At 44.7% G+C, this 27,881-nt stretch overlaps 2 protein-coding genes across 5 annotated transcripts; one reads left to right on the forward strand and one right to left on the reverse strand.

Moving 5' to 3' along the window:
- Positions 1-376: 376 nt before the first annotated feature.
- Positions 377-16,820, reverse strand: LOC142043408 (nuclear pore glycoprotein p62-like). Of its 2 annotated transcripts, XM_075054570.1 has the most exons (13): positions 16,360-16,820; positions 14,732-15,123; positions 13,933-14,043; positions 13,342-13,470; positions 11,827-11,922; positions 10,807-10,912; positions 10,511-10,655; positions 10,041-10,090; positions 9,783-9,917; positions 8,973-9,084; positions 8,436-8,502; positions 8,029-8,097; positions 377-1,064 (listed from the first exon to the last, which is right to left on the reverse strand). In XM_075054570.1, exons 1-13 carry the CDS (start codon positions 16,638-16,640, stop codon positions 973-975), a joined length of 1,785 nt encoding a protein of 594 aa, XP_074910671.1. In that variant the 5' UTR covers positions 16,641-16,820; the 3' UTR covers positions 377-972. The 2 variants fall into 2 exon arrangements, with proteins under 2 accessions (XP_074910671.1, XP_074910672.1); XM_075054571.1 differs by lacking the exon at positions 8,029-8,097.
- On the forward strand, positions 16,143-27,724 carry DNAAF6 (dynein axonemal assembly factor 6). 3 transcript variants are annotated; one of them, XM_075054572.1, is made up of 7 exons: positions 16,143-16,218; positions 17,678-17,789; positions 19,498-19,561; positions 21,038-21,143; positions 23,593-23,689; positions 24,482-24,567; positions 26,984-27,724. In XM_075054572.1, exons 2-7 carry the CDS (start codon positions 17,697-17,699, stop codon positions 27,111-27,113), a joined length of 576 nt encoding a protein of 191 aa, XP_074910673.1. In that variant the 5' UTR covers positions 16,143-16,218; positions 17,678-17,696; the 3' UTR covers positions 27,114-27,724. The 3 variants fall into 3 exon arrangements, with proteins under 3 accessions (XP_074910673.1, XP_074910674.1, XP_074910676.1); XM_075054573.1 differs by lacking the exon at positions 16,143-16,218 and adding an exon at positions 17,085-17,217; XM_075054575.1 differs by lacking the exon at positions 16,143-16,218 and adding an exon at positions 17,390-17,446.
- The last annotated feature ends 157 nt before the right edge of the window (positions 27,725-27,881 follow it).

Raw genomic sequence — 27,881 nt, forward strand, 5'->3', positions numbered from 1 at the left:
CAGTAAGCCAGCCCTGCCCTCCTCGCTTCCAAGGGACGATATAGAACACAAGGCAGATGGGGTGCAGGCAGAGAACGGGAAACATGAACAAAAGCCCATTACACACTGTTCGCACCCCTTCAGCATTTTGCAGAACGGAAGCATAAACTGCAGAGGAGAACTGAGTATGAGGGCAGTTCAGTGACATACGTGATCATTCACTTCCCTCTATTAGTGAAGATGCATCGGAACGTGCATTGTAATCACACTTGATCAAAAAGCAGCGATGGGACTCTGCCTCTTAAACAGTCCTCGCAGCAGACTCGCTGACCTCGTTCTTTCCTGCACCCCTGTGACTGCACAAGCTGCGCTATGCCAAATCACCACACAAGTACCATTTTTCTACTGGCACATCTACCAATTTTTAATTGCGTAGAAATTCTCCTTACAGGTACCAGCACAACAGCAGTTTCTTGCCAAAAGTACAGAAAACAAGGCCCACTTTCAGAAGTGGAAGCATACCCAATTTAAACACAAACTCCAGCTAGTGACAGGAGGAATTGGAGTCTCTCCGGCTGCTGCAGCTCCTTCTGAGGACAGCTCTTCATTAAACCACCTCTGTAAGGACCCGAGTACAAGCTTATGAAGTCCCAACTGAACACAGTCCAGTTACATTCAAGTACTGGAGAGCACAGCCGCGGAGTCACATACTGCTTAAATCCCTCAAGGGCAGCATTTGTATATCTCGCCAGTCTGCATGCAGTTACGAAGAACAGAGACACACACAGCACATACTTTCAGCACAAACTTCATGCGGTCTCTCAGACTGCAGCGGGTGAATTCCGGTCAGACACTGCAAAGACTGCTTCGGAACAAGCAACAAATTTTATTGCAAGAAAAGAAACAAACCCAGGTCATGATTGGAGACCTACGTCCCCGACAACCTCCGTTTTCTGTGGAGATCTTAGGTTAATCCTTTAAACTTTGAGTCACTCAATCAAATGTGATCCGAAAACTACGCTCTTGCTCCTTGCGGCGGCTCTCGCAAACCTTTGTCACCTCTTCTACCTTCCTCTGCAACACGGCTGTGGGAGACACAAGGGGTTAATCTTACAATCACCCTAAAACACAACCTACACAGTTCAGCCTGCAGAAGGAGAAAGAAAAACATTTTAAACTTTGACAGTCACTCAGATTTCACAGCGCACAAAGCAGGATGAAAACCCAACACAAAGCACTGCTAACACTCCAAGGCAAAGAAAGAACATTGTCTAAAAAGTATTCTGAGGCATTCAGGGACTGGCAGGCAGAATCGGAAGAATCCTGGGACATATCGTTGACACTGTTTGCCATGCCAGTTTGTTGTAGTTTCAGGGCACTGCATCAGAGTGCAGAGCAAACCCTCCCTGAACAGGAACCACTTGGTCTGCAGCTTGAGGGAAAGCAATGGCTCTATAAACCAGCTTCCCCTACCCACCCCCCGCTATGCTCGCTTTGAATTACCCACGCTACAGGTGAACCACACAATCAGTTAGAAGTATATTCATATTTTCTTGCAGCATTATCACACAGCCATAACAAGTTTTTAACTGTAAATACACAAAAGACAGTGCAATCGCACAGAAGAGCTGCGGAGCACTTGCAGCCACAACACACATCATCTGTTATTTGCAGATCACTGATTTGGAAATACGTAAGCCACTGATTGATCACCAGCTTTGAATGCAGCAGGCATCGCAATACACAAAAACTCTTGGCACAAGCTAAAGCAGTTTCTGATTTCATTCCATGAAAGCTTATCAGAAGCTATTCAACAGCGCTACAACGTTATGTCAGCCTGTGGCTTGGAGATAGACAGTCGAGGTCAGGTTTTATCTCGTACAGCACGCCAAACCCAGAATCTTCCAGTAACACACTAAGCAACACACTTCAGTTTGTCACTTTTCAAAAATTCACCGTGCAAAAATAATTATGGCATAAAATGGCAGTCTGCTTCACTGGCTCACAGATCTCCCTCGCCCAACTCAGAATTCAGTTGTCACTACGAAACGAAGACTTTCTGGTTCTCTCAGGAAGAGGCAGAAGGTCAGAACAAGGCTTTGTGTCCAAACACTCCTTTCACTTGTGGAAGCAGCACCATCCCACATCCTTGTTCAGCAAGTCTATTTAATTGTGGCAGGATAGGTTGTTAAGAATATTAGTTGTTCAGCTTAAATAAGTAAGTTTTAAAGAGGTTGAATCACTTAGACTTGTAATGTGAGATTTCATATGCTGTTCACCTTCTTGGCTTGAGTAATTAGATTTGCCAAAGGCTTAGCCTGCAAGCTGCAAACTTTCACGCAGATTTGCTGAACTTGTCTTGCTTGAATAGATAGAAATTCAGTACAAGGCCTTCAGAGGCAGCACGAACCATACAATCAGGAGGGAACAACTGTCAAGAGCAGCTGCAACTAGACAAGATAACAGCCTGCCTGGCAACAGTGAAGGAATCCAAGGAGTCAGAAGCTCCCAGGCCAGAATCACTATTGGACCAAAGGGCGCGTGAAAGGGGTGTGGATGTTGCACGAAGGGCAAGTGCATAGTCTGTAAGAGTATAATGGCCCAGGGATTTCTTTGTTCAGGGTCCCTCCCCAGAGGTACCCAGCTTGAGCTGATCCTGCTGCTGTACCACTCTATCAAATTATTTATTTTTATGAGATTCAATGCCCAACTCTCTCCTTTAGGAAACCTAGGGTCTGAACTGCAGAGCGACTAACACCGGATGCCTGCACTGAACTGTGCTTCTCTAACAAGGTTAACGGTAATCAAATGATGCAAATTACAGGTGAACCACACAAGCTGTTAGAAGTATATACATATTTTCTTGCACCATATCACACAGCCATAACAAGCTTTTAATTGTAAATACACAAAAGACAGTGCAATCGCACAGAAGAGTTGCAGAGCACTTGCAGCCACAACACAGACCATCTGTTATTAGGGGTGCTAAGAGGAGCTGTGCTTCAGTACCAACCACTTCTGAGGCAGCTAGAACTCCTTCAATATGCTGCCAATATCTCTTTTTCAGTTGGAGTATAGCAAGCCTCAGATCCTCGATATCCCCAACTCCAAAACCCCAGGGGTCAGCCTCGGGTTTTCCCAGGTACTTTCTGCCAGAGGCTCCACATAGGGCCATTCTCTCCGGCTGCAGTACAGAGCACATTTTTAACCTCTTGTCCTGCCCAGACTGGCCCAAGGGCTACTGCATGAACAATCTCCCACTTAATTTCTTCAAAGGCTTGCTGTTGCTCAGGGCCCCATTTAAAATCGTTCTTCTTCTGGGTCACTTGATAGAGAGGGCTTACAATCAAACTGTAATTTGGAATATGCATTCTCCAAAACCCCACGACAGCTAAGAAGGCCTGTTTTTCCTTTTTATTAGTCAGTGGAGACATAGCTGCTATTTTGTTGATCACATCCATTGGGATCTGACGACGTCCATCTTGCCATTTTATTCCCAAAACCTGGATCTCCTGTGCAGGTCCCTTGACCTTACTTTCTTTTATGGCAAAACTGGCTTTCAGAAGGATTTGGATTATTTTCTTCCCTTTCTCAGAGAATTCTTCTGCCATGTTGCCCCATACGATGATGTCATCAATGTATTGCAGGTGTTGCAGAGCTTCACCTTTTTCCAGTGGAGTCTGGATAAGTCCATGGCAAATGGTGGGGCTGTCTTTCCACCCCTGGGGCAATCGATTCCAGGTGTACTGGATGCCCTCCAAGTAAAAGCAAATTGTGGACAGCACTCTGCTGCCAGAGGGATTGAGAAAAACGCATTAGCAATGTCAATTGTGGCATACCACTTGGCTGCCTTTGACTCTAGTTCATACTGAAGTTCTAGCATATCCGGAACGGCAGCACTCAGCGGTGGTGTAACTTCATTCAGGCCATGATGGTCTACTGTTAGTCTCCACTCCCCATTAGACTTTTGCACTGGCCATATGGGACTATTAAAGGGTGAGCGAGTTTTGCTGATCACTCCTTGGTTTTCCAGTTGACGAATCAACTTATAGATGGGAATCAGAGAGTCTCGGTTGGTGCGATATTGCCGCCAGTGCACTGTTGTGGTAGCAATTGGCACTCATTGCTCTTTAACCCTCAGCAACCCCACAATCAAAGTGTATTGAGAGAGACCAGGCAGGGTAGACAGCTGTTCAATTCCCTCCATCTCTAAGGCAGCTATACCAAAAGCCCATTGACACCCCTTTGGGTCCTTAAAATACCCTCTCCTGAGACAGTCTATGCCAAGGATACACGGAGCCTCTGGACCAGTCACAACAGGGTGTTTCTGCCATTCATTTCCAGTTAGGCTTACTTCAGCTTCCAATACAGTTAACTCTTGGGATCCTCCTGAGACACCAGAAATACAGATGGGTTCCGCCCCTTTATAACTTGATGGCATTAGAGTACACTGTGCACCGGTGTCTGCTAGAGCCTTGTACTCCTGTGGGTCTAATGTGCCAGGCCATCAAATCTGCACAGTTCAATAGACCCGGTTATCCCTTTCCTCCACCTGTCTGGAGGCAGGGCCCCTCTAATTCTGGTCAGAGTATCCAGTACTCACTTCTGATAAAATTGGCTCAGAAGTCCCTTCAAGAGGATCATAAATAAGATCAGCCCTTCTACTCTGTTTGGAAACTGGAGCAGCATTTTTCCTGGTAGAATCCCCTTTTGTGGTGGTTTTTCCCCACAACTCACGTACCCATGCATTTAGGACCAAGGCAGGTTTTCCATCCCATTTCCTCATGTCCTCTCCGTGATCACATAAGTAAAACCACAGGATACCCTGTGGTGTGTACCTTCTATATTCTGTCTCTCGAGCAGAGAAACACTCACTCCTAATAGTTGAGACATTAGTCCTTTCAAGTAGGAAGTAGGACATATCCTCTTTGATTTGCTGGACATCCTGGAACAGCTTCTCCACAGCCAAAATGCAAGCTTGTAGGGAGGAGGAGAGATTTTCTTCGTATTGCCAGAGTTGGTGAGCCAGTTCATCACCACCAGTGTGTTGGCATAGGACAATGGTGCACTGCATACAAACTTCCGCCACATGGGTCATGTGCATGGGACTTCGTCTGGATCTTTGGGTAATTGTGGGTTGTCCAGGCCATAATGAATCGTGTCTAGCACAGCTAATTCCCTCAGATATTGGATACCTCTTTCCATGGTGGTCCACTTGCTTGACTGACATATAACATCTTCCTTAAAGGGGTACCTTTCCTTCACACTTGAAAGGACTCGCCTCCAGAGGCTGATCACTTGTGTCCCTTTTCCAACTGCCTTGTCAATGCCACCTTCCCTGGCAAGCGATCCCAGCTGCTTGGCTTCCCTATCTTCTAATTCCAAGTTATTAGCCACGTTGTCCCAGCATCAGAGAAGCCAGGTGATAATATGCTCACCCATACAGCAGCCAAAATCTTTTCACATATCCCGCAGCTCACTCAAGGATAGGGATCAGGTGATTACCTCTGGTTCTGCCTCTTCCTCCTGTTCCCGTGATGACCCTGGCTCATCTTCATCCTTCACTAGGCGAACTGATTTTTTTGTCTATTTCTTCTTCTGTATGGGGCAACTGATACTGGTGCGGGTTGGTCTGCTGGTTCAGTTGCAGTACCGCTTGCCGAGGTTTGGGTAGCCGCAGCGCCTGTCATCTTGTTAGATCCAGAGACCTTCTCTTCCCCTTGAGGGTACTGAGTGGTGTTGAACAGGGCTCTATAGGCATAGGCCAGGCCCCAGCACTTTGCAGTGATTTGTATCTCTCTGGAGTTGCCAGGACAGCATACCTTTTCCAAATATTTCACTAGTTCTTCCAGATTCTGCACTTGTTTAGAAGTGAATTTCCAAAACATTGGAGGTGCCCACTGTTCTAAGTACTTGCCCATACTACTCCACACACCCTGCCACTCATAATTATCCAGCCTCAGGGCAGATCTCTGGGTGATCTTCTTAAATAGTTGTTTAACCTTAAACAAGAGCTGAACCACATTCAGGAGCATACTAATTCCTAACAGTAGGGCTAGGACTGTGCTGGTCTCAACATCCCAAGGGTATTTAAATTTTTCAAAATTCTCAAATGCCATTTTAACTGGACTGAAGAAGGGAAAAGGGAAGAAAGGTACCCCACCCATAGATTGGCTCTCCAAGGAGGAAAGGTAAATGGTGTAATTATTAATAGTTTCCCACAGATGGCTCCCGAAGTATAGAGGTGACAATGCTGAGTGCAAATACCAGATTAATCCCACAACCGATAACTTTATCATACCATAAACCAGTGTTACACAATACATCAAAGAGAAAACGTTAATCCATCTCCCACAGATGATAAGCAGCAGCACCGGGACTACATACAGCAAGTGAGGTGATACGTAACAGAACTTTAAAAACAAGAGCAACAACTCTAAGAACACATAAATCAACGTAGTGACCAGCGACTATTAGACCAATATAATGAATGCTCATAACAAATTTGTTTTAACAAGCTCTGATCAGGTTTGTCATTATCTCAACCCTTCGGGCCCCAGGTTGGGTGCCAAAATGGACTGTCATGGTTTAACCCCAGCCAGCAACTAAGCACCACACAGCCACTCACTCACTTCCCCTCCCGCTACCCAGCAGGACGGGGAAGAAAATCAGGAAAAGAAGTAAAACTCGTGGGTTGAGATAAGAACAATTTAATAGAACAGAAAAGAAGAAACTAATAATGATAATGATAACACTAATAAACTGACAACAGTAATAATAAAAGGATTGGAATATACAAGTGATGCACAATGCAATTGCTCACGACCCGCCGATCGACGCCCAGTTAGTTCATGAGTGGCGATCCCACCCCAGCCCCACTCCTCCCATTTATATACTTGACATGACATCACATGGTATGGAATACCCCTTTAGCCAGTTTGGGTCAGCTGTCCTGGCTGTGTCCCCTTCCCAACTTCTTGTGCCGCTCCAGCCTTCTTGCTGGCTGGGCATCAGAAGCTGAAAAATCCTTGACTTTAGTCTAAACATTACTTAGCAACAACTGAAAACATCAGTATTATCAACATTCTTCTCATACCTAGCTCAAAACCAGAGCACTATACCAGCTACTAGGAAGACAATTAATACTAACCCAGCTGAAACCAGGACACAGGTTTTTTAACAGTACCACTTTTAAGTACATAGTAGTAACAAGAATTCTTCTCCTTGCTAAGGACCTCACAGAAACAGAGGTACATTAACCTTTTTTAAAAACTGCAATTTCTTGGGCTTACTGCCTCTTTCTTGTTTGAAGGTGAACTGAAGAGGAACTGTTTCTTTAGATGTAGATTTCCCAGCAAAGAGAATGAATCGTTATTAACTGATAAGACAATTTCTTCAGTACTGAATGACAGAGGAAAAAAATGGGTCTCCCTTCTAGGAAAATTTAAAGGAAACAGGTTGCCATTTTCACACACATTCTGTAAAGTCAGAATTCTGATGCCACAGGAGCTGCACCAGATTTTCCAATACCGCATTGCAAACACGCCTGAAGTTAGCACCTATGTTCCGGAAGAAAAAGCCAAATTAAATCCTGACCTAAGCCAATACTACTAGTTAAACTTGGATAGCAGTATGCCTGCTTTCACCCAAGTAGTACACCAGGTGTAAGCACTTTCACAGCACTGCAGCCAGACAGTGCAATTTGGTGCTGGTGAGAGCAGCACTGCTTTATTCTGCCATGCCCCCGTGTGGCTGCTAACATCAGTTAAAATCAAAACCTGTGGAATGCAGAATTCTTGAATCCCTCACACGGAGGCACTCCCTGCAAGAAAAGTTCCTTTTTTCTGCTTGTTTTCAGTATGGCACCATGGTATACTCGTTAAGGACAAATCTGACACAAGAAACAACAGTAACTACACTATCAAATTCTCACTGTCAAGTGCATCTGCTGCTCTGCACTACATCTCAAGTTACTGCTACTGTGAAATTTCCACACCATGACTCCAGAGTTACCATGCCTGCAGATAAATGCATGCTGCTCAGGCTTACCTGCATGTGGCTTTCCTGTTGTGGCGGGCAGGATGATAACATTAAACACATACACCCTCACCAATTTTCCTATTCCAAAGGGAAACCCCACAACATTTTAGAAGTTGAAATATTTAACCTTAGTCTGATAGAACAAAGCATAAGGTTTTCAAGTCCTCTGCTTTGCACTGATGCATTTCAAGCACTGCTTTTTTGAAAAACATTAGCAGTTGCCCAGAATTACTTCTCAGCAGAGGCCTTTAATGCACATCAGGAGAATTCAAGCACAGAAGGGACTGTACCAATGAAGGTGATGAGGAGAAGATTCCTCAGGGACCTTCAGGAATTCAGTTACGTTCAAAACACACTTGCACACATGCTACATGCTTTCTGTTTACACTCCCCAAAAGATGCAAGATGACTCTCACCTGAGTTCTGGTCAATCCACTGCAACGAATCCATGTGCGCATTCAAAATTTTACAGATCTGCTGAAGCTGAGTAGAAAGAGAAGGAGCAAGTCATTTGTTACACTACATAAAAACTAAGCACAGTAAAAGACAGACTGCCTATCCCTGCCTTTGGAACACGATGCATTCAAATTTCTCATACGTACAACTTCACTAACTTAGCAGCCACTTTACGCTGGAAGTCTGTGCAGCAACTCTGTTGCTTTGCTTCACTTTACCATTAGAAAACAAGCAAATAACCAGAGTTCATACCAGAATGAGATACTTTGAAAACCATTAAGAGAACTGCAGAGTAAGTACATGAGTCAGGCTGGCTTGTATTGTGTTACAACACAAGTTTTACCAGAAGAGAACCAACCCAAGGACAAAACAAAATACCCTTCCAAGCTTGAAACTACAGGCAGCGAAGTATCCACGAGTGGACAAATGAAGAGTTAGAACTGTTTAAACGTCCTTTGTCTCTTACCAACGCACAACAGAATAAAGCTTGGATTTACCGGGTCACTCGTGTCTGCTGGGCCTCTTGATGTATTCAAGTGCTCAGTGATGTCCTTCAGATCTTGTGCCATACGCTTCAACTGAGCATCTATGTTTTCAGCCAGTTTATAGCTGCAAAACGCATGGGAATCAAGGTCAGAATATTTAAAGCAAACTTCAGAAGACCTGCTCCCAGTCACACCAACTTTGGGCAATCAGAATTAGCTTCCACGCCTTTCAACCAAGGCTGGCAGATAGGTGGGAACAGCACTATGAGAGGCATTCTATCACACAGATGAAGTAACTCCTAACCTCTTTCTCTCTTCATAGATAACATGGAGACAGACAAGCAATAGTGTGGAGGGCTTTCTGGAAGGTTTTGTCAGACCTGAAGGAACCAGCTAGCCCAGATTCTTCAAGATTCCCATCTCTTGAACCAGACAAACTCTCCTTTTAATTAGCCTGCTACGAGTCAACACTTAAGGCTTACAAGGATGCCTGAGCCACACATAGTACATTCTGCTCTCATCACTTCCATCGCTAAATAATCATTGATTTTTAGAGATTATGCCAAAATTAGTAACCTTTTCCCAGACGGCTGATTAGAACAACATCCAAAGAGCTTTTCATGCTCGCTCAAGGGCTTCCCGTCGCAATTCCCCTATTTCTAATGCGTGAAATCTAAGTTGCCGTGCATAAAACAGGATTACATATTTGAAAAAGGCCATAGAGAGTTCAATATTGTCATGCATCCCAACTCTACTTCTTGCTGATTGATCATCACCACATTAGCCTGCTCATCACATGTTCCAAGCAGATCTTTGTCTTACGTCCTCTCCCGTTCTTCGTCTGCATGCTGCAAGTAGATAGTCCCGCTCTGTTCCTTCACAGACTCCTCCAGAGGGGTCAACAAGTCTTCAAGCTCTTTCTGCTGTGACAGAATGAAGTCTAGCTCCTGATCCAGTCTGGAAAGAGAAAATGTTAGCTACTCAACTTAGAGGTTATATACATTCTACATCTGCCATACCACAACCCAAGGAGATTTTCTTTCTTTTCTTGCATCATTTCAAGCGTTCATAGTTTCGTACCTCTTCTGATCAAGCTTCACCTTCTCTACTTCTCTGTGTAATGAAGTAATCTGGAAACAGAAGACACTTAATTATACTACGAAAATTCAAAACTCAATTCATAAAAGAAGAGTGGTGGAACTGAGAAAGCCAGCATCATACAAATGTCTACTAGAAACAAGAAACAGTTACATAAAGATTTGCAAACCAAAAACTGAATAATGGAGGTTTGGCTTTGAAAGCTCCACCCTAAGATAACTTGTGTAGTTAACAGTGTAAACTCACAGAACACATTTCCAAGCTTCCATGCCTAAAGGCCAGAACAGACATACAGTGAGTCTTTTACAAGCATCCAGATAAAACTCACATCTATTTTTTTTTTTTTTTTTTACAAGTAGAAAGTCCCACTAAATGGCTTGCTGCACCTCTAACACTGAAGGCCTTTAAGGATCTGAGCAAGCAAAATCAAGTTACACTGCATGTCACCTTACCTTCTCTCCATTCTCTATCAACGTCTGATCCCAGGCATTAACTTGTGTTGCTTGATGAAGAAAGTGTTTCTCTTGGTCCTCCAGTTCCAGACTCCACTTGTTTATCAAACTCTCCAGCTGGGCATAAGTCATCACTGGAGGTGCACTGAGAGGAAGCATGAGACAGTACAGAACACAAGATCAAAACCCAAAATATAAACATGACAACACTCACTTCTCTTTCCTCCACCAGATACCAGCATTAATACTGCCTCTTGCCCCAATCAGGAGATAGCTGGTTATAACACAACACTCACCTGGTGGTGGTGGTTGTGGTTATGGCAGCTGTAGAAGTCACAGCTCCAATCGCACCAGTCGTACTTAATGGCTTAAGATTCAAAGCAAAGCCAGAAGAAGTAGTGCCTGAAGGAAGAGATGCAAGTCACACCACAGAAGAGGACACTTCTGCTATCTAACAAATCGAGAACAGATCCAATAAACACTTCACCTGCACTTCACCGGGGCATTGTTCAAAGAAACACAGCCCTAGACCACACACCCCTCTCAGTCTCCTTGTGTTTTAAGATTAGGCCTAATAACTAGCAGCACACCCAGTTCCTCTCCCGCATCTTTGCAGGACATGCCATTTCCATGTTTTCACAAAACTAAGGGCATCTATCACATGGTACTGGCAGCCACTTACACAGCACTTCAAGGCATTGAGCTCAAATTCTTCACAGACACTCCAGAAACAAGCTTTAGAAAGACCTTGAGAGCTGAGCAGCATCCATGTTACTACACTGAAAACTGACCGATAACTGCATCCGGAAAAGGATGTTCAGCCCTGAATCCCAGCATTGTGCAGCAGCAAATTCCACTGCAGGTTTTCACAGGAGGGTTGCCACTTAAATACAGTACACATCTAAATCTTTTTGTTGTTGTTGTTTTTGTTTGTTTTTGGAGAAAAGTTAATGAAATCCTACACTTTGAAACTTACGATATGGAAGAAACAGATTAATGGGGCAGAACTGAAACATAGAACATCTCTCCCTAATGCTCCCTGCGAGTCTTTAGCCTCTCCCTTCCCCCATCAGGACACCTCGCCCTCACTCCTTAGAGCAATTCTGCACATACACAGGCAGGCTAGAGAAGGAGCAGCTAAGCTATTCACTTTACTTGCTCCAGACTAGAACATCAAAGCCTACGGGCCTCCCTTCACCTAAAGTCCCTTCGCCGAGGACAGGCTCTCAGAAGTCATAAGTAACTGTGCGCTTGGGGAGATGGAAAAGAAGGATCGCAGAAAGAAATACTGTGTTATTTCAGCATCTAGTTCTTACTAGTGGCAGTGCTTGTTGCGGCAGCTGTTGTTCCAGGAGCTTTTAATCCAAACCCAAGCGTTCCAAGACTGGCTGTCCCAGTGGAAGGGGCACCAACTGTAAACCAAAGACAACATTAAGAGCTTGCCTAACCCATTAAATACATTGCCCCTTTGAAAAGCTCTACCCTGCCTGCTCACCCATCTCCACCTGCTCTTTACTTGTATTAACCAGGATCACTGCTCAGGTGAAGGATCACCCAGACGCAACTCTGAAAAAGGCAGGCTGAAGCTATAAAATAGCCAGAATGCTCTGCGCTTCTTCCAGGAAGCTTGATCAACCCAGGTGCCAAGCTACTGTCACTTCTCTTTACCTACTTTGAATCATCTAACATTTAACTGCTATCAAATGCTAAAATAAGCAACGGGTACTGGACACGGGCAGGCAGGAAATGCAATCTCTGCATGAGCCTGCTTGCTAAAGCAATACAGTTGCACATACTACAGGAAACGTGCCGGTCACATCTCGGTTGCCTGGAAACAACCCACCTATCATCATCTAAGAACAAGGTTTCAGACATCCTCATAAACAGAGAATGCCCATTAGCTTAAAAGCATTCTGTAACGCAAAGGTTAAGGTCAGCTTTGGAACTCGAGTAGCAGTGCAAGCGTTGTAGAGCTACTAAAAACACAAGCTGTTAGGCTGGTATATGTGGCATCTACAAATTGCAGCTGATCAGTTAAAAGTAACCAGTGCGGCTTTAACATAAAGCTTGTGAAGGTCCTTGGGAGCAGCTGCCTAAATTTTCAGAGGTAGGTGTCAGACAGCATTACCTATGGAACAGTTGCATTAGCTCTGGTAAACATTGACTGTAGCTAGTCTCCATCACCAAAGGAAACTGAAGCGTTAACATCTCATTGCAGGTTCAGAAAGAAAGCTGTGAGGACCATCTTCAAACCTGGGCTACTGCCTTAAAGCTATCGGAAAACAGGCACTATTTCCTGCCATGAAAACAGTTTTGCAAGAGGAAACTTGCCAGTTATTACCAGAGGAACTTGGAAACACACACCTGTGTGAATACCTGTTTTTAGCACACTGCATCTCCACTGTCACAGACCACCGTTCTTAAAGAAGTGCCAACACCTAATGCAAGAGTCAAAGGCAGATGCAACCAGACTCAAGGCACTGGGGTCTGGAGAAGACAGCGGCTAAAACATCACTAGAAAGCTCAGTTGTGGCAACGCTACCCAGACAGAGAAACAAAAAAAATCACATACAGCTAAAACTGACCCATGCTGCTTGCCCAGTCTGAATCTAAAGAGTGCTTTGGTTTGAACAAAACCCTCCGTGCCTCACCACCGAAGACAGTTTGCCAGAAATCACAAAGAAGGAAGGCGGCAAAGAGAAGCGAGAAGAGCTGGCCTTTTCAATTCTCCCATATCACCCCAGCATCTGCAGCTCCACTACTGACAGGCAGCACCAACCACGCTGCTCATTTATGCCCGCAACAGATAAAAGCTGTATATTGTGTCTTACGCGAGAGGCCCGTGGTGGTAGACGACGTCGGTGCTGAAGAACTCGCTATAGACGCAAACAGCGTAGGTCCCGTTGAACCGAGAATGGAGGTTGTGGTGGTAGAGGCAGTTGTAGCAGCTGTGGATGGTACTACAAACAGAAAAAGCGTCCACCTTGTACAACCAGACTGCATCAAGCTCTCGCCCACTTCAGAAGAATCATGCTGAGAATGGGACACAAATTTGCCCATCTACACCAGGTTTTTTACAGATGTGTATTGGGCTTATGTAAGAATTTTAAACTATTTCTCCTCTTAGTCACCCTCAGCTCTATCTCGTTTCCAATTTCCAATGTACCCTTTAAACCTGTGGCTCCCTTCCGCTACGCTCCAGCAACAACTACAGAACAGAACTTGGCACGTGGGACGCAATAAAAAATGCAGGATACCAAGTTCAACAGCTGTATGACCTGTCACAGATTACTGAGGCCATTGCAAATTCACAGTAACAAGCGCCTGTAGCCCATTTCCAGACTCCGGGTTAGAAAACCGTTCCCAGAAGGACAGCAGATTCATAAAGTCTTGAGTAATTATTTCCCAGAATCACTTCCTACCTCCAAGTTTGGTTCCAAAGGACAGAGTGGGTCCCTGGCTGGTACTAGCGGTCAGCGTTGCTGTGGGTGCACTAGTGGCTGCTGTTGACGGCAATGACCCAAAGTTTAGACCTGGAACAAGTAGCATAAGTAAAAGGAAAAGACGGACCTTTTACTTCAGAGACGCTGTAGTTTCCACTGATCACAGCGACAGTCAAGTTAGAAGCAGTAAGAGTATCAGAAAAACATTAACATTCAATGTAACAAGTACTCCGCGTTAGCCAGGAAACGAACTAGAGCTAACAAAGCTCATTACCTAAAAAGACTTTCAAGAACAATTCTAACACAGATGAACATCACCCTCACCCCAGAGCTCATGACCTTCCCTCCGAGGACTGCACTGTCACCAACAAGTAAACCAAAAGCTGCAAACTGAGCTTTTGCCAGACTCTGCGGGAGGGCGCAGGTTCCTGCCGTCAGGGAGGTGAACAGTGGGATGGGCACATCCTGCGGCTCACCCTCCCCACCGCTCCCAGCCCTTTCCCTCTGCACCAGCAAACCCACCAAAAACACTTTAAAAGCGCTTCAAATGCAGCTGGCGCTTCCACGCACACTGGCAAAATTATTTCAGCCTCACTCTCCAAACCCAAAGGCTAAATAGCAATCGTTACTCATCACTGAAGACGCTGGATGGGCAGCCACTCGCTTCATTTCACACCACCAGAAGCAGGAGGCTGCAGAACCTCCGCACCATCCCCAGCTGCTCTCGGTGACAACAGGCTTCCTGACTACAGCTGCCATTTCAAGCCCAGGCACTCACCAGAGGACTGCCCCCCAAGGCTGAAGGGGGTTGTTGACTGGGTTGCAGCTCCTAAGGTGGCAGCAGTGGTGGCAGCAGCTGCAGGTGCTGTTCCAAAGGTCAAACCTGTGGGCGCTGCTTGCGCAGCTGCGGTGCCGATGTTGAAGCTGGCTGTCCCGGCCTGAGTTGTGGTACCACTGGAAAAAGTAAACCCTCCGGTCGTCCCAGACTGAGCGGTGGTGGCGGCGGTGGTGGCGGTGGTGCCAGCAGATCCAAACACAAAGCCAGAAGGGGCTGCTGCTTGACTTGAGGGCACGCTGGTTGGTGCAGAGCTACCAAATCCAAAGCCCCCTGTGATTCCAGTAGCCTGAGTTGCAGTGCTGCCTCCAAAGTTTAACTTTGGTGCGTTTGCCCTAGAGAAGGAAAGAAAAGTGAAAAGTGAAAAGAAAAGTGAAAAGAAAAGTGAAAAGAAAAGTGAAAAGAAAAGTGAAAAGAAAAGTGAAAAGAAAAGTGAAAAGAAAAGTGAAAAGAAAAGTGAAAAGAAAAGTGAAAAGAAAAGTGAAAAGAAAAGTGAAAAGAAAAGTGAAAAGAAAAGTGAAAAGAAAAGTGAAAAGAAAAGTGAAAAGAAAAGTGAAAAGAAAAGTGAAAAGAAAAGTGAAAAGAAAAGTGAAAAGAAAAGTGAAAAGAAAAGTGAAAAGAAAAGTGAAAAGAAAAGTGAAAAGAAAAGTGAAAAGAAAAGTGAAAAGAAAAGTGAAAAGAAAAGTGAAAAGAAAAGTGAAAAGAAAAGTGAAAAGAAAAGTGAAAAGAAAAGTGAAAAGAAAAGTGAAAAGAAAAGTGAAAAGTAGCCACTCTCTTTGACATGTACATCCAGTCAAGTTTCTTACAGACCATTTGCTGACAGCAGAAACCACCTCGCAAAACGGCGTGCACTTGACCAGGCTTACGTTTCAATGTTGACGAAGACCGTACTGCAGCTCCTGGCATCTGCGATCCTCTGTTAAGTCTCTTCATACTGACTACCTTAACTACCCTCCACCCATCCAGGCACCAGAAGACATTTTGGCAGTGTAAGCGGAGTTGCTTATTCTCTCAGCTCCCAAGCACCCTTTTCACCTCCCCTACACAAGACTATTTTTTTCAACTTTTACTGCTAGTCCCCACTTGAGCTCCCTTCCCACTGCTCCCATCTGGCAAGCCTCTTACACAACAGTAGTTCTGACGAATCACCTCAAAGCTTACGGCCTTCCCTAAGGACAAAACGGTCCCGCCTGGCTGAAGAAACAGGCCGAGCGCTCCGGATTCGGATCAGAAAGGACACGACATCTCGCGCTCGGGCGCAAAGTTTTATCGTCGCTTCACGCAAGCACCGGTACCCCCGTTACGGAGCGCAGCGTGGAACACCTCGCCCGTCTTAACGCCAAGTCGGCATCGACACGGACCAGGTCTCGCCGAACGCTTTTCCGGATGTGCTACAGCACAGCGGGGGCTCTAAGGCACAGGAGCAACAGGTTCGCTCCCTTGAGAACTGCTTGCAAAGCACCTCCAAAGCAACGAGGAGGGCATCACCCACTCGCGCTCCCCCGCGGCCGGGGCCGCTCCGCAAGGCCAACGCGCCCACCCCGGCTCCGGCCGACCCCCGGGCCTCTCACCCCAGCGGGAACACGTTTGCTGCCGGAGTCGCGGTGGCCGTGGCCGGCGTCCCGAAGCTGAAGCTGGCCGGCTGCGCGGCAGCGCCCGGCCTGCTGAAGGAGAAGAGCCCGGCGGGCTGGCTGCCGGCAGGCGCCTGGGCCGCGCTCCCGAAGCTGAAGCCCCCCGAGGCGGCGGGCGTGGAGAAGGAGAAGCCGGTCGTGGCCGTGGTGGCGGCCGTCTTCGGCGTGCCCAGAGTGAAGCCGCCTCCCGCCGCGCCCGACCCGAAGCTGAACTGGTTCATGGCGGCGGCGGCCTTGCGGGAAGAGGGACGGCCACCGTCAGGAGACCCGGGCGCGGGCGGGGACGGCGGCGGCCCGGCTCCCGCAGCCCGCAGCCCCCCGCCTCCGCCGGACAGCCGACCCGCCGACCCGCTCGGCGCACCGCCACCGGCGGCCGCGCCCGCCCCCAGCCGCCAAGCGCCGCGCGCGCGCACGCGCGCGCGCAGCGATGACGCACGCTACCGCCGCTCCGCGCCCGCCCCTCTCCGCCGCCGCCCAACCACCGGCCGCGCCTTCCCGCCCTCAGCAGCTATTGGCTAGCCCCGCCGCCGCTCGTGGCCGGGCCGGCCGGATTGGCTCGCGAGGCTACAGGAGGCGGGCGGAGCGGGGGGGGCGTTCGGGCTGCCCGTTGCCGTAGTGACGGGGGACGCGGCCGGCGGCGGCACCGGGGCCTCCGGGCGGGCCAGAGCGGCTGCTCGCTGCCGCTGGAGAGCCGGCGGCCCCGGGACGGGCCCGGGGCGTCTGTGGGAGGGTGGGCTGCCCCGGCGCCCGTGCCGCGCGGGGTCGGGAGCCGCTGTGCAGCCTCAAAGCGGCGCCGTGGTGAGGGCGGGTTTGCCCGACGCCGCGTTTCCATTCGCCCTCGGCTGGGGCCTGGAGCTGGGGCTGTCCTGAGCCTGCCTGGAGCAGGGCCGGCAGGCAGAGAACCTCTGCGAACACTTCTGCCTGGCTTCTCAGCGCCAGGCCTGAGCCAAGGCGTCCTACTGCCCTCGCCCTGGCAGTAGCTGCAAATCCATGTTGACATGGGGTGCAGGCAGAGCTAATAGTCACTGTAAGGCTTGAGCTGTGATTGCAACTAATGCCTGTGGAGCAAAAGAGTCTATAATCTGATCACAGAGGGGAAAGCTTGATTATATTCCATTATATATGTTTTAACATCATGCATGTTAGAGGTCGGCTAAAATTTACCCTTCCAGAACACACATTAGGAAAATTGTTCTTTACAGACAGTACAGAACACATTTTGTTCTTTCTTCAGCTGTCACTTTTCTTTTCTGCATAGGTGATCGGTGGGTATTGATATGGACAGTGTTTCCTCAGGCTCTTCTCTGCAGTTGCTCGCCAAACTACTTCATGATGCTCAAGAAGATGATGATGATGATGATGAACATGTGGTGAGTCTGTCATAAGAAATGCTCTTTCTTTTACATGTTGTACCATAGCCTAACCTTGTTAACTGAGGAGAAGCAAATCTCTCTTTTCCCAGAGTGAGTAAAAAGAGAATGAAAACCTTAGAAGGTTTTGGACTGACTGAAACAGCTAGAAGATACTTTTAGGGTAACAAGCTCTTGAGGGAGAGAATAAGGAAGATGCCCCAGGAAAACAAGAAGAGATTGTGACCACAAAATGGGAGGGAGATTTAATTTTTCAGCCTGAAGGAAATCAGAATATGTAGTTGAAAGAGCTTTAGAAACTTTAGACTTCTCCGTACTTTTCCCTGAAGTCCGCCAGAGATGAAGGCAATTACAGCCAAATACTTCATATAACGGGAGAAAAGTTGCTGCTCAATTTCTGAGTAAAGACTAAAATATCCACAGGCGACTGAGTGTACTAATTTTGTGTGTCAGCCCTTGAAGAACTGCAGAGATAATTGATCACTGAAGTACAATAGATATGTTGGTGATTGTAGAATAGGGAGGGGTGAGTAATCATTCTAAGGTGAATGATCTGAATGATTAATGAGAAATATCTTTCAATTCTTCTATATCAATTCCTCTCAGGACTAGATGAAAATCATAGCTCTTGGAAAACGTACATTGTTCCTGCAATATGTAACTGCTGCTTTTATGTAGGCATGCATGTGTGCTGGGGAGAAATATCCCAGGAGGGCCACAGGTGCCAACAATCACAATGTAGAAAGCCTCCGTGAAGGCTCAAAACTTTGCCAAGTCTCTCAGGATTTTGAACAAGTCAAAAGTTATGACATGGATAACAAAAATGGCAAATGCCTCAGCATTCCTCCAAATCACTCCTCAACAAAGAGACAGCTGTCTGACCCAGCAGTTGTGCACTAGTAGTGGCAATAGTAGTAATATTTGGGATAAAAGGGGTGCATATCCCTTGAAATTTCCTTTCAGTAGGTGGTAGATGTGGTCCTTCACACTCTACCCTTCAGCTGTTTAATGCCTGCCTTTTAAAACTGGCATTATTGGTCTCCATCTTTGCAGTAAACAGCCTGATTTTAAAAGAATTTGTTTACATCTTATTAATAAAATGAATGACACTTCAGAGACAGAAATGGAAAATTGCCACAAGGGATGTCAATTAAGTCTGAGTCAATCTGGGTAAATTGAAATCTTTATTTTGATTTAATGTTCTGTGCATATGAGGCACTTTTATCAAACCAAAGAATCTTCATATATAGAGAAATGCCTCACGTTGGCCTATTAGCACTAAATTGTTTCATAATTAGAGGAAAATGTTGTTGCCTCATATGATCTCTACTGTCAAAAGGAATCCAAATGCTGTGATGGGGTTTTCATGTAGCACCTTTGGTTTCCTGCAATATTTTCATGGCAGGCAAAGCATGGAAATTTTGCCAAAATACCATGGAAACTAATACTCAAAAAGCACATCTGTCTGTAATACTGTGCTTCTGCGAGTTCTGCTTAAACCCAGTGTGTTGAAGACACTTTCTGCTGGGGGAGAGTGAAGAAGAGAGAATGTTCAGTGGTTTGGTCATGAAATTGTAGGATAATATTTTTAGGATTCTAGCGGGGATTTGCTTGACCTCAGATAACATTTTATATTTATTAACATTATTGTTGTTACTGAGCTGGGCTCTATGAAAATTGATTGAATTTCCATTTACCTTTTTTGCAGCCACACTGTTCTGTTAGCACCATGACTCCTGGTAGTATTGGACCAGTAAAGAAAGAGGCCACTGGTAAGGAGTGTTTGTATGTTTTAGCATTCAGTCCCATGTTAGCAGACTATAACAGCTGTAGTAAGTTACTACTGATAGGGTTTGCTTCAATAAGAGAGTGGTCACTGACCTTTGAGATGGAAATAGCACTGCATTTTTACAATTCCAGTGTAAAATTCTTTGTTTCCTGAAAGCTTAACTGTGAAATATACAAAGAGAAGCAGAAAGGGTAACTCCAGAGCACAGCAGCCTCAAGTGGTGATGATAAACAGAGTACAGAGCACAGCCTGGTTATGGGCTAAGGGGAATCATAACTGAGCAGCAAAAAGCTCTGTATAAGTATGCTCATGGAATTGTTAATGCTCACTTAGAGCAAACAAGGAAGATGGGCTTCTAAGTACTCACCTGAAAGTATCTTCGTGGAGTAAACTGCATGGAACTGAGCCTATGCCTATAAGGAAGAAGAGCTATAACATGTGCTGTGAAACACAGTCATACCATATTCCCCCCAAAAGTTTCACATTTAGACCACACATGGAAGAAAATAGAAGCTTTGTTCAGTGCTGCCCTCAACTGACCGAGAGACGTTTTTCAGTTATTCTCCTTCCTGCACGTAGTTCTTTGCCTGGAAACCACGGACAGTTACATGCTTCATATGACTCCAGGTGTTCTGGCATCGTATAAAAAGGCAGACTTTCAGACAATAAGAACAGATATCTTGAAGGTTCCTAAATTTGTGTCAACACCTTGGATTGTACTCAGGAAAGAAAGGAAGACAAGTTTAGTCTTGGCAAAGTCAATGTAAAGTTCTTCCTGGAGCTAATGCTGTCACATTATTGGGCAGCTTAGTTATGAGCCATAAGAAAGATCACCAAGGACTAGGATGACTGTAGCAGGAAAGGAACTGTGGCAAATATAACAAATAGAGTGTTTTTGCTTGGGATTCCAACAATAGCCAGAGATTCTACTATAACAACCTTCAAGTTACAGCTTTACCACCTTACTAGAAAATATTTTTTTTCCATGTAGGACAGGCATAAACCATAGTATTCTGCCCGTGAACTTTCATGTGTCTTCAGTACATTATCTGGGCTGTGCTCAATAATTAATGGGAAGAACTGAATTTCTGTGTGAGGAGGAGGTCCTTTTGTAAATGACTCTGCTCACTTAAAAATCTCATGTCAGGGGGCTTGGAGAAGATTAATATTTCATACTTCTACACTTTATCCATTTTGAAGTGCTAGAGTTTTTTATGCCTGAAAGGAGGATTTCCTTGACATAGAGTTTGGGTAAAGGAGATTTAAGGGAAAGGAAAACATCCTCCCTCTGCAAATTCTCATTCATAAGATACTGAGGTGAAGGAGACTGTAATCATTAACTAGAATGCTTTTAATACAAAGATTTTTCTAAAGCCTAGAAAAATCTAAGTTTTCAACAAACCTAGAGGAGCAGATACATTCCAAAATATGACAATGTGATTTTTCTCATCACTTACAGGTACTTTTCAAGTGAAATCTGAAAACAGGAAAACTATTTGGAGTGCAGAGGAGGTCCCAGAAGGATCTGAATTTGATGATACCTGGGACCCTAGAGAACAGCCAGAGTAAGTGAGCTGAGACTGTCTGCATGGGCTTTTGTTGTGGTTTAACCCCAGCTGGCCACTAAGCCACACACAGCTGCTTGCTTACTCCTTCGCAGGGGCATGGGGGAGAGAATCAGAAGGGTAAAAGTGAGAAAACTCGTGGGTTGAGATAAAGACAGTCCAATAAGTAAAGCAAAAGCCACACGTGCAAGCAAAGCAAAACAACGAATTCATTCCCCATTTCCCATTGGCAGGCAGGTGTTCAGCCATCTCCAGGAAATCAGGGCTCCACTACAAGTAATGGTTACTTGGGAAGACAAAACGCTGTAACTCTGAATGTCCCCTCCTTCTTCCTTCTTCCCCCAGCTTTATATGCTGAGCATGATGTCATATGGTATGGAATATCCCTTTGGTCAGTTGGGGTCAGCTGTCCCAGCTGTGTCCCCTCCCAACTTCTTGTGCACCCCCAGCATACTTACTGGTGGGGTGGGGTGAGAAGTGGAAAAGGCCTTGACTCTGTGTAAGCACTGCTCAGCAATAACTAAAACATCCCTGAATTATCAACACTGTTCTCAGCACAAATCCAAAATGTAGCCCCATACTAGCTACTGTGAAGAAAATTAAGTCTACCCCAGCCAAAACCAGCACAGCTTTACATAGCATTAATGGAAATATGAGTTAAACAGCATCTACTGCGTTTGAGTGAAACAGCCATCTGAAAAGCTTGTGTCATGGAAGGAGAAAGGAGGGATATTGGTGTTGCATCTAAAGGAACACCAGAAGAGTGATTTTAACCTCTCCCTTGGAAACCTTCTGATCTCATAACAGAAATGTAGAGTTGGTTTTTCCCATCGTAAGATTACTTGCAGTGTCAGGTACTTGTATAAAATGGGATTAGGGAAGGAATTAGGCCAGCCAAATGATTTACTAGCTTTCAAATATGCCATTTGTGTGAAATACCTGTCTTTTCCTGCTCCAACTGAGATGCATTCGTTTTTCATACTCATAAATTCATAAAGTACTCCAACTTATATTTGCATTTCAAAGAATTAAGCTCTTTAGAGACAAATGGTGCTACAAGAAGAAAGGCTATATGCAGGCAGTTTTGAACTTTTAGGTTTCGTCATGCAATCTCACATTGTCAAGGAACAGCCTAAAACCAGAGTCTTTTCCCTTGCTCATAGAAAAACAATAACAAAAACGTTCTTGAAATAGATGCAATCAGGCATGTTAGTTGTAGTTTGTAGAAGTCAGAAAGCCTTCAGGGTCAATCCACAAAGCAGCCTTTGCATTTCTAATCATTGTGTTCTGATGCCATATCCTGGAGTGCTGGAGCAGATGGACTGAAGCCCATGAAGCTGCACATTGTATGCCAGTTTGTAGTCCAGAATCCTCATTTTTCTCCGCACGTGAGTCATGCCATGAGGTGTTCAATTTCCTGATCTAAACACAGGACTGAGATTCACCTGAACTTAGAGTCAGCCTTTCTGAATTTGACATTCACCTATAGCCTCACATTCAGTTGTACACTTGTTCTTGAAACCATCACCTGTGAGGTATAGAACATGCTCTCTTTGTATTGTGGGCACAACAGAAGCTTTTCTCATGCCATTTTTTGACCCTTCCTCTCCCTGCTGGGTAAAATGTGGTGCTTTTCTAGTCTCAAGCAATTATGACCTGTGTTGCACAGATGAAAAGAGAGTATAAGTCTTTGTAATAGTTCATCAAATTGAATCAAGGAAAATGGCCTAAAAGGAAAACAGATGGCTAGAGAGGTGCATCCAGAGCTATTAGACAGATTTCTCATTGACTTAGGAATTATTACATATGCATATGAACACTGGAGATGTGAAAAAGACTTTCCATACACTCTTTCCAACAGCTTAGAGAAGTGACTCACTCCACTTATTTTGCTCAATTTAGTAGGAGTAACGTATGTTCTAAATACAAATTTCGTTTGTATTTCCTCACTCATTAAGTATCAAGAGCAAGGGAGTACGTGATTCTACATTTTGTAGATGTGGAGGGGTAGAAAATAAATGTTGGCCAAATGCAAAACAATTAAAATCTGACAAAAGACTGTTATGCTCAGGCTGCAAGAATATGTTGAAAGACAGAACAGAACACGTATAATTGCAACAGCATCCTTTTGAAATCTGTTTCCCAAGAGTTTGTGGTATTTAACTAGTTGATAAGTATCATATTCAGTTAGGATACGTTTCCTGATCCTACAAAGGCTGTAGTGGAGGCAGCAAAGTGAGTGCCTTGGAAGGTGGAGTGAATGATCTTCACCTGTCTTCTAGCTAACTCAGTCATGGCTCTGAACAGAAACCCGGTGCAGATGGGTTAAAGCCTTGAAAAGGAGGAGAGACCATGTGATGAGGATATTTACGGTCCTCTGAGAAAAACCACCTCCTTTAGTCTCTTGCCCCTTCTCCAGTATTATTAGGCAACTATTTCTCTTTCTCAGGTATCAGATTTTATTCAAACAGTGTGTGGGAACAGAGGATGTCTTCTTTGGGATGAGCAGGAAAGACCCCTCCACAGCCTGCTGTGAAGATCTAGTGGTGAGCTGAACCTGTATCTCCCATCCCTTCTTTGTGCCCTTTCTCTGCCTTTTTCAGTCTTGCCACCTTCTTGAGGGACAGAATGTAAACACCAAGCTGTATTGCTGCCTTTGGCCTCCTATAGGATTTTCTTGTAGTTCTTCAAGCATTTGTAGATAATATTTACACTTGCTAACCTGAGGAACTCATGTATGTCTTCTCAGGGTCCTAGTGTACCCAGGAGAATCTGTGCAAATGCATATGCCACATACAGAGTTGGGGAAAATAGAAAGTAGCTCTAAGATGAAGTTTCATCTTGGACACATTTTTGGAGGGGAGAGGGGCTGGGAAGGAGATAGTTTTCATCTGCCTGCATTTATTACAAGGTATACAAGTTAGCATAATGCTACAATACTGACAGTCTTTAAAGTTGCAGGTATCAGATCCTGTCCCATTATTATATGATGAAAGACTTCCCTGCTTCCTGAACTTCAGGACAGGTAGAACTGCTGTGCAGTTTTTGTATTAGAAAAAAGCTGTCCTTGGAATACACAAAGCCAGGGGGTTTTGGTGGATGTAGAATACATGTCAAGTACATTGTTAGCTCAAGATTTTGAAGAAAATAGGATATCAATACACATCATTAAGCTATTGAAAGCAATGGTTTTCACTGTCATATTTTCTCTGATACAAATTACCTATTTGGAATGTTGCTCTTTGACACTAGCATCAAAATATTCATGAAGATGAGATCTTTTATGGCTTGTAGGGCTACATATCTAACCACAGCTTTACCTTTACCCATCATTTCAGATTAAAATCCAGCTACCAGAGACAAAGTACTCAGACATCACATTAGATATCGAGGACAAGGTTCTTGACCTTCGAACTCCCAAAAAGTAAGTGAAACACAATAGAAGTACAGTTAATATCTTAGTTGAAAGGAGGTTTAACCAAGCCTTCAACTGAATGCTGTGTGGAAAGCAAAACTAAAGATGAAGATTGGATTATTAATTGCACATGAAAAATAGATATGGACTAAAACAACTGTAGTCCTTCCATAGGTTTATAGTGTGCTAACTTTGAATCTGTGATACTGTTCTAGCAAAAATAGCTTTAAGACAGATTTTGGCTACTTAAGCAGCAAGGCTTCAAGGGCCCAAAATGTCCAGCAAAAAACTGCCCACGGTCCTGAAGGACTTCTTGCGAGTTTGCTTTCTAAATACTAATTTGTACAAATATATAACTGAAGATGGTCCAAGATGTGCAGATACATTTTCAGAAGTTGAAAGACAAATTGTGGACATATCCAGGCATGGATGCAAGGATGAAAATGTTACAAGTTTTCCCTGAAGAGATTTCCTTTGAGTTCTTTTTTTAATAGGGCTATTTCAAACCTACAAAGATAATAAACTGACTGATGTACTCTCAGACTTCTCAGTCTTCTTCCATATTTCCCACAGTGTGCAATTACCCTGCCTGAGATTTCCAGATAATTCCCTTGTCTGTTTTGCTCTAAGTCCTTCTTCACAATAGAGTGCTTTCATAAGAAAGCTTAATCCTCTCTGGGCTGACTTGTTGCATTGAATGGGATGTGGGAAGATCATATATGAATAGCTTTCTGCAAATAAATTCAAGGTGCAGGACATGGATTAAGGCCCAAATAAGTTCTGTCCCTAGTGGACTAACTATAGAAAAGCCAGCTTTCTCATAGACAAAACCAGGCTGAGTTGGTTACCCACTGCTTTGACTCAACCCAAAGATGCAACAGGAGTGGAAGAATATTTGGAAGTGCTAGCTCTGAAACTGGAAAATCAGGAGGAATAATTGTTCAGCTAATGACTTGCAGAACCTATAGGTAGTAAAAGAGGTAGCTTAATGCAATACTGCAGATGTAGGAAAACTTCAGCATCCTTTTTGTTTTGCAATTCTATCTTTGTGGTGACTCAGATCTGCCATTATCTTCTTAGTATCCAGCTGTCTCTAGTCACAAGCCTAGCAAATAAAAAGTTCACCGTAAATCTAATGGTTGCTTGGGTACAGCCTGAGCCAGTGCTGCTTTCACAAATATAAGTACAAGTCTTCTCCATATGAAAGAAACAAACAAGGTTTCAAGTTCTACATACTGAAAAACTCCATACTCTCATAGATGTGTAGGATGCCTCAAAGGAACTGTTTCCAACTCTGTAGTCCTGGGGCTGATTCTAAGCCAAGCTGATTTTAACAACTTCTCCAAATTACAGCAAATGGCTGCCTTCAGTAGGTGTGGTGCAAAGGTGTTTTGACTGTACCTCTTTCAGCCATGGCTCCTACAAGACAGCTGAAAAGGTCTGAAAAAGAATCAGCATGACTTAATTGCCAATTTAAAGTGACCACCATCTATGCTACCATGTTGTCTTGTTAGGCTTTATAGTCTTTGGCTGGGCAGATCTGTTGATTCTAAGGTGTCCTTGGTTCTGTTTGCACTGTGAATAGAGTGGAGGTCCAAGACTGGCCCATCATTTATATTGTTAATATATAAGCCTGGGATGAGAGGGGAAAGAGTCTGGGTTTTGCATGAGCAAATAAGTTTGAACTGTTGTCAGTGAGAAGAGTTGAATGGGTCCAGACTTGAGACATCCTCGTGAGGAGATAAACTGGAAGGCTTGTCAGCCATTCCAGGAAAAGCTGTATGTCTAACATAGCAAGGGACTGTAGAATAGTTCCCGAGTCCAAGGTCCAGCCTTTTTTTGTGTATTATGTGCCTGAGCCTCAGGTGGGGGATCACTGAATTAATCTTCAATGTAGGTTAAAATCCCAGCAACTTTATAACTGTAAGTCCATTCTCATACCTGAACTGTGCTTTGCAGTGTAGACAAACCCTTTGTGAAACTGTGCTGGCCAGAATCTGTAATCAGGCTGTACTACTTCTTTGTTTTTACTAGAGAAGACAGACTCCTGAAGACACTTTCAGGCTTTAGGCATTATTCAGATTTTTACCACCAGGAGAGCATTATCAATGCAGCTCCTCCTTCCTCTGCATTTAAAATGCAGCACTGTGCAAAAGCAAGAACAGTGGAGAGAGCTCACAATCCATCATTGGAAACCGTTGTCATAGCCACAGCCAAAAGAAAGGAATAGTGTTGGAAATATTTCAGGGCCTGTATAGCAGTGCACCTGGTATTGTAGGAACCCCACAACCTGTCATGAGAACAAGATATACTGAAAGAACATGCCTTGGTATACTGACTGGCAAATTGCAAGAGTAACTTGCAATGCCATCTCAATTGCTCACCCAGTCTGAGATACTGAAATTCACTGTATCCTCTTTTACAGGAAGCTGCTGCTGCACCTCCCCTACCATGTAGACAGCAAGAACGGTAAAGCTCGTTTCCTCTCTGAAGAGGAGACCTTGGAAGTTACCTTGAGAGTATCAAGAAAGTTTGATTTCATAAATTTTGTCTGATGGATAGAGAAATAGAGAAAGTTTGCAAAAAGTAATCTCTTAGTTTGAAGTCTTCTCGAAACCTAACTGGTCATGAAATAGTAGATTGTTTCCCTGGAACAGCCCAAGGGGAATATCCTTGGAGAAACTGAATGAGTCGGGAGGAACATAGCACCCATAGGTTCTTAAAGCTGAGGCTGTCCAGTTCTTGCACTGCTCTGGTTAACGTTCTGCTTCCTTCAGTCTGATACAGGCTCTGTGAATCAGAAAATAGGAGATTACAGTTCTGTAAGCCAGAGAAAGTCTTTTTGTGGTTATGGCTGATAAGTAGCACAATGAGGCTCTGGTCAATGAGTCTGGTGCTTACTTACTGTTGCAAGACTTGCAAGTGCTAATATTCTTGCTTGGCCTCCATTGCTGTGACTGGGACCAGTTCAGAATCTCCTCTTAGCTACTTCTTGATGAGATCAAAGCTCTTCAGGGATCCATATCCACATCTGAGGCTCCTTTACACTGGCAGAACAAGGTAACCAACTATAGTTGGATTGTTGAACAATTTTTGACAATGTGTTGGTTCAGTGTCATCTATTCACCTGCTGTCCCTCCAGCTTTTTCTGATCTTTCTTGATTAATAAAACAATGCATTCTAATGAACAGCTCCAGTTACCTTTCACTCTACGTTCTCTATATTATGTCCCAAGAGACTTCCTAAAAGTGAGATAAGAGGGACTTTGCATAACAGAGCACCACTTAAAGGGCTGAAACGGGCACAAGCTTTTCTTTGGCCTT

The sequence above is a fragment of the Buteo buteo genome, chromosome 22, assembly GCF_964188355.1.
Source record: "Buteo buteo chromosome 22, bButBut1.hap1.1, whole genome shotgun sequence".
Classification (NCBI taxonomy): Eukaryota; Metazoa; Chordata; class Aves; order Accipitriformes; family Accipitridae; genus Buteo; species Buteo buteo.

Excerpts from the sequence above, each read along its gene's own strand:
- LOC142043408 (XM_075054570.1), bottom strand. The coding sequence starts at position 16,640 with ATGAACCAGTTCAGCTTCGGGTCGGGCGCGGCGGGAGGCGGCTTCACT. Across the intron at positions 14,044-14,731 it reads CCTTGGGGGGCAGTCCTCTG|GTCTAAACTTTGGGTCATTG; the intron begins GTGAGTGCCTGG and ends TACTTGTTCCAG. Across the intron at positions 9,918-10,040 it reads GTGAAGCTTGATCAGAAGAG|ACTGGATCAGGAGCTAGACT; the intron begins GTACGAAACTAT and ends TTCTCTTTCCAG.
- DNAAF6 (XM_075054572.1), top strand. The coding sequence starts at position 17,697 with ATGGACAGTGTTTCCTCAGGCTCTTCTCTGCAGTTGCTCGCCAAACTA. Across the intron at positions 17,790-19,497 it reads ATGATGATGATGAACATGTG|CCACACTGTTCTGTTAGCAC; the intron begins GTGAGTCTGTCA and ends CCTTTTTTGCAG. Across the intron at positions 23,690-24,481 it reads CCTGCTGTGAAGATCTAGTG|ATTAAAATCCAGCTACCAGA; the intron begins GTGAGCTGAACC and ends CCATCATTTCAG.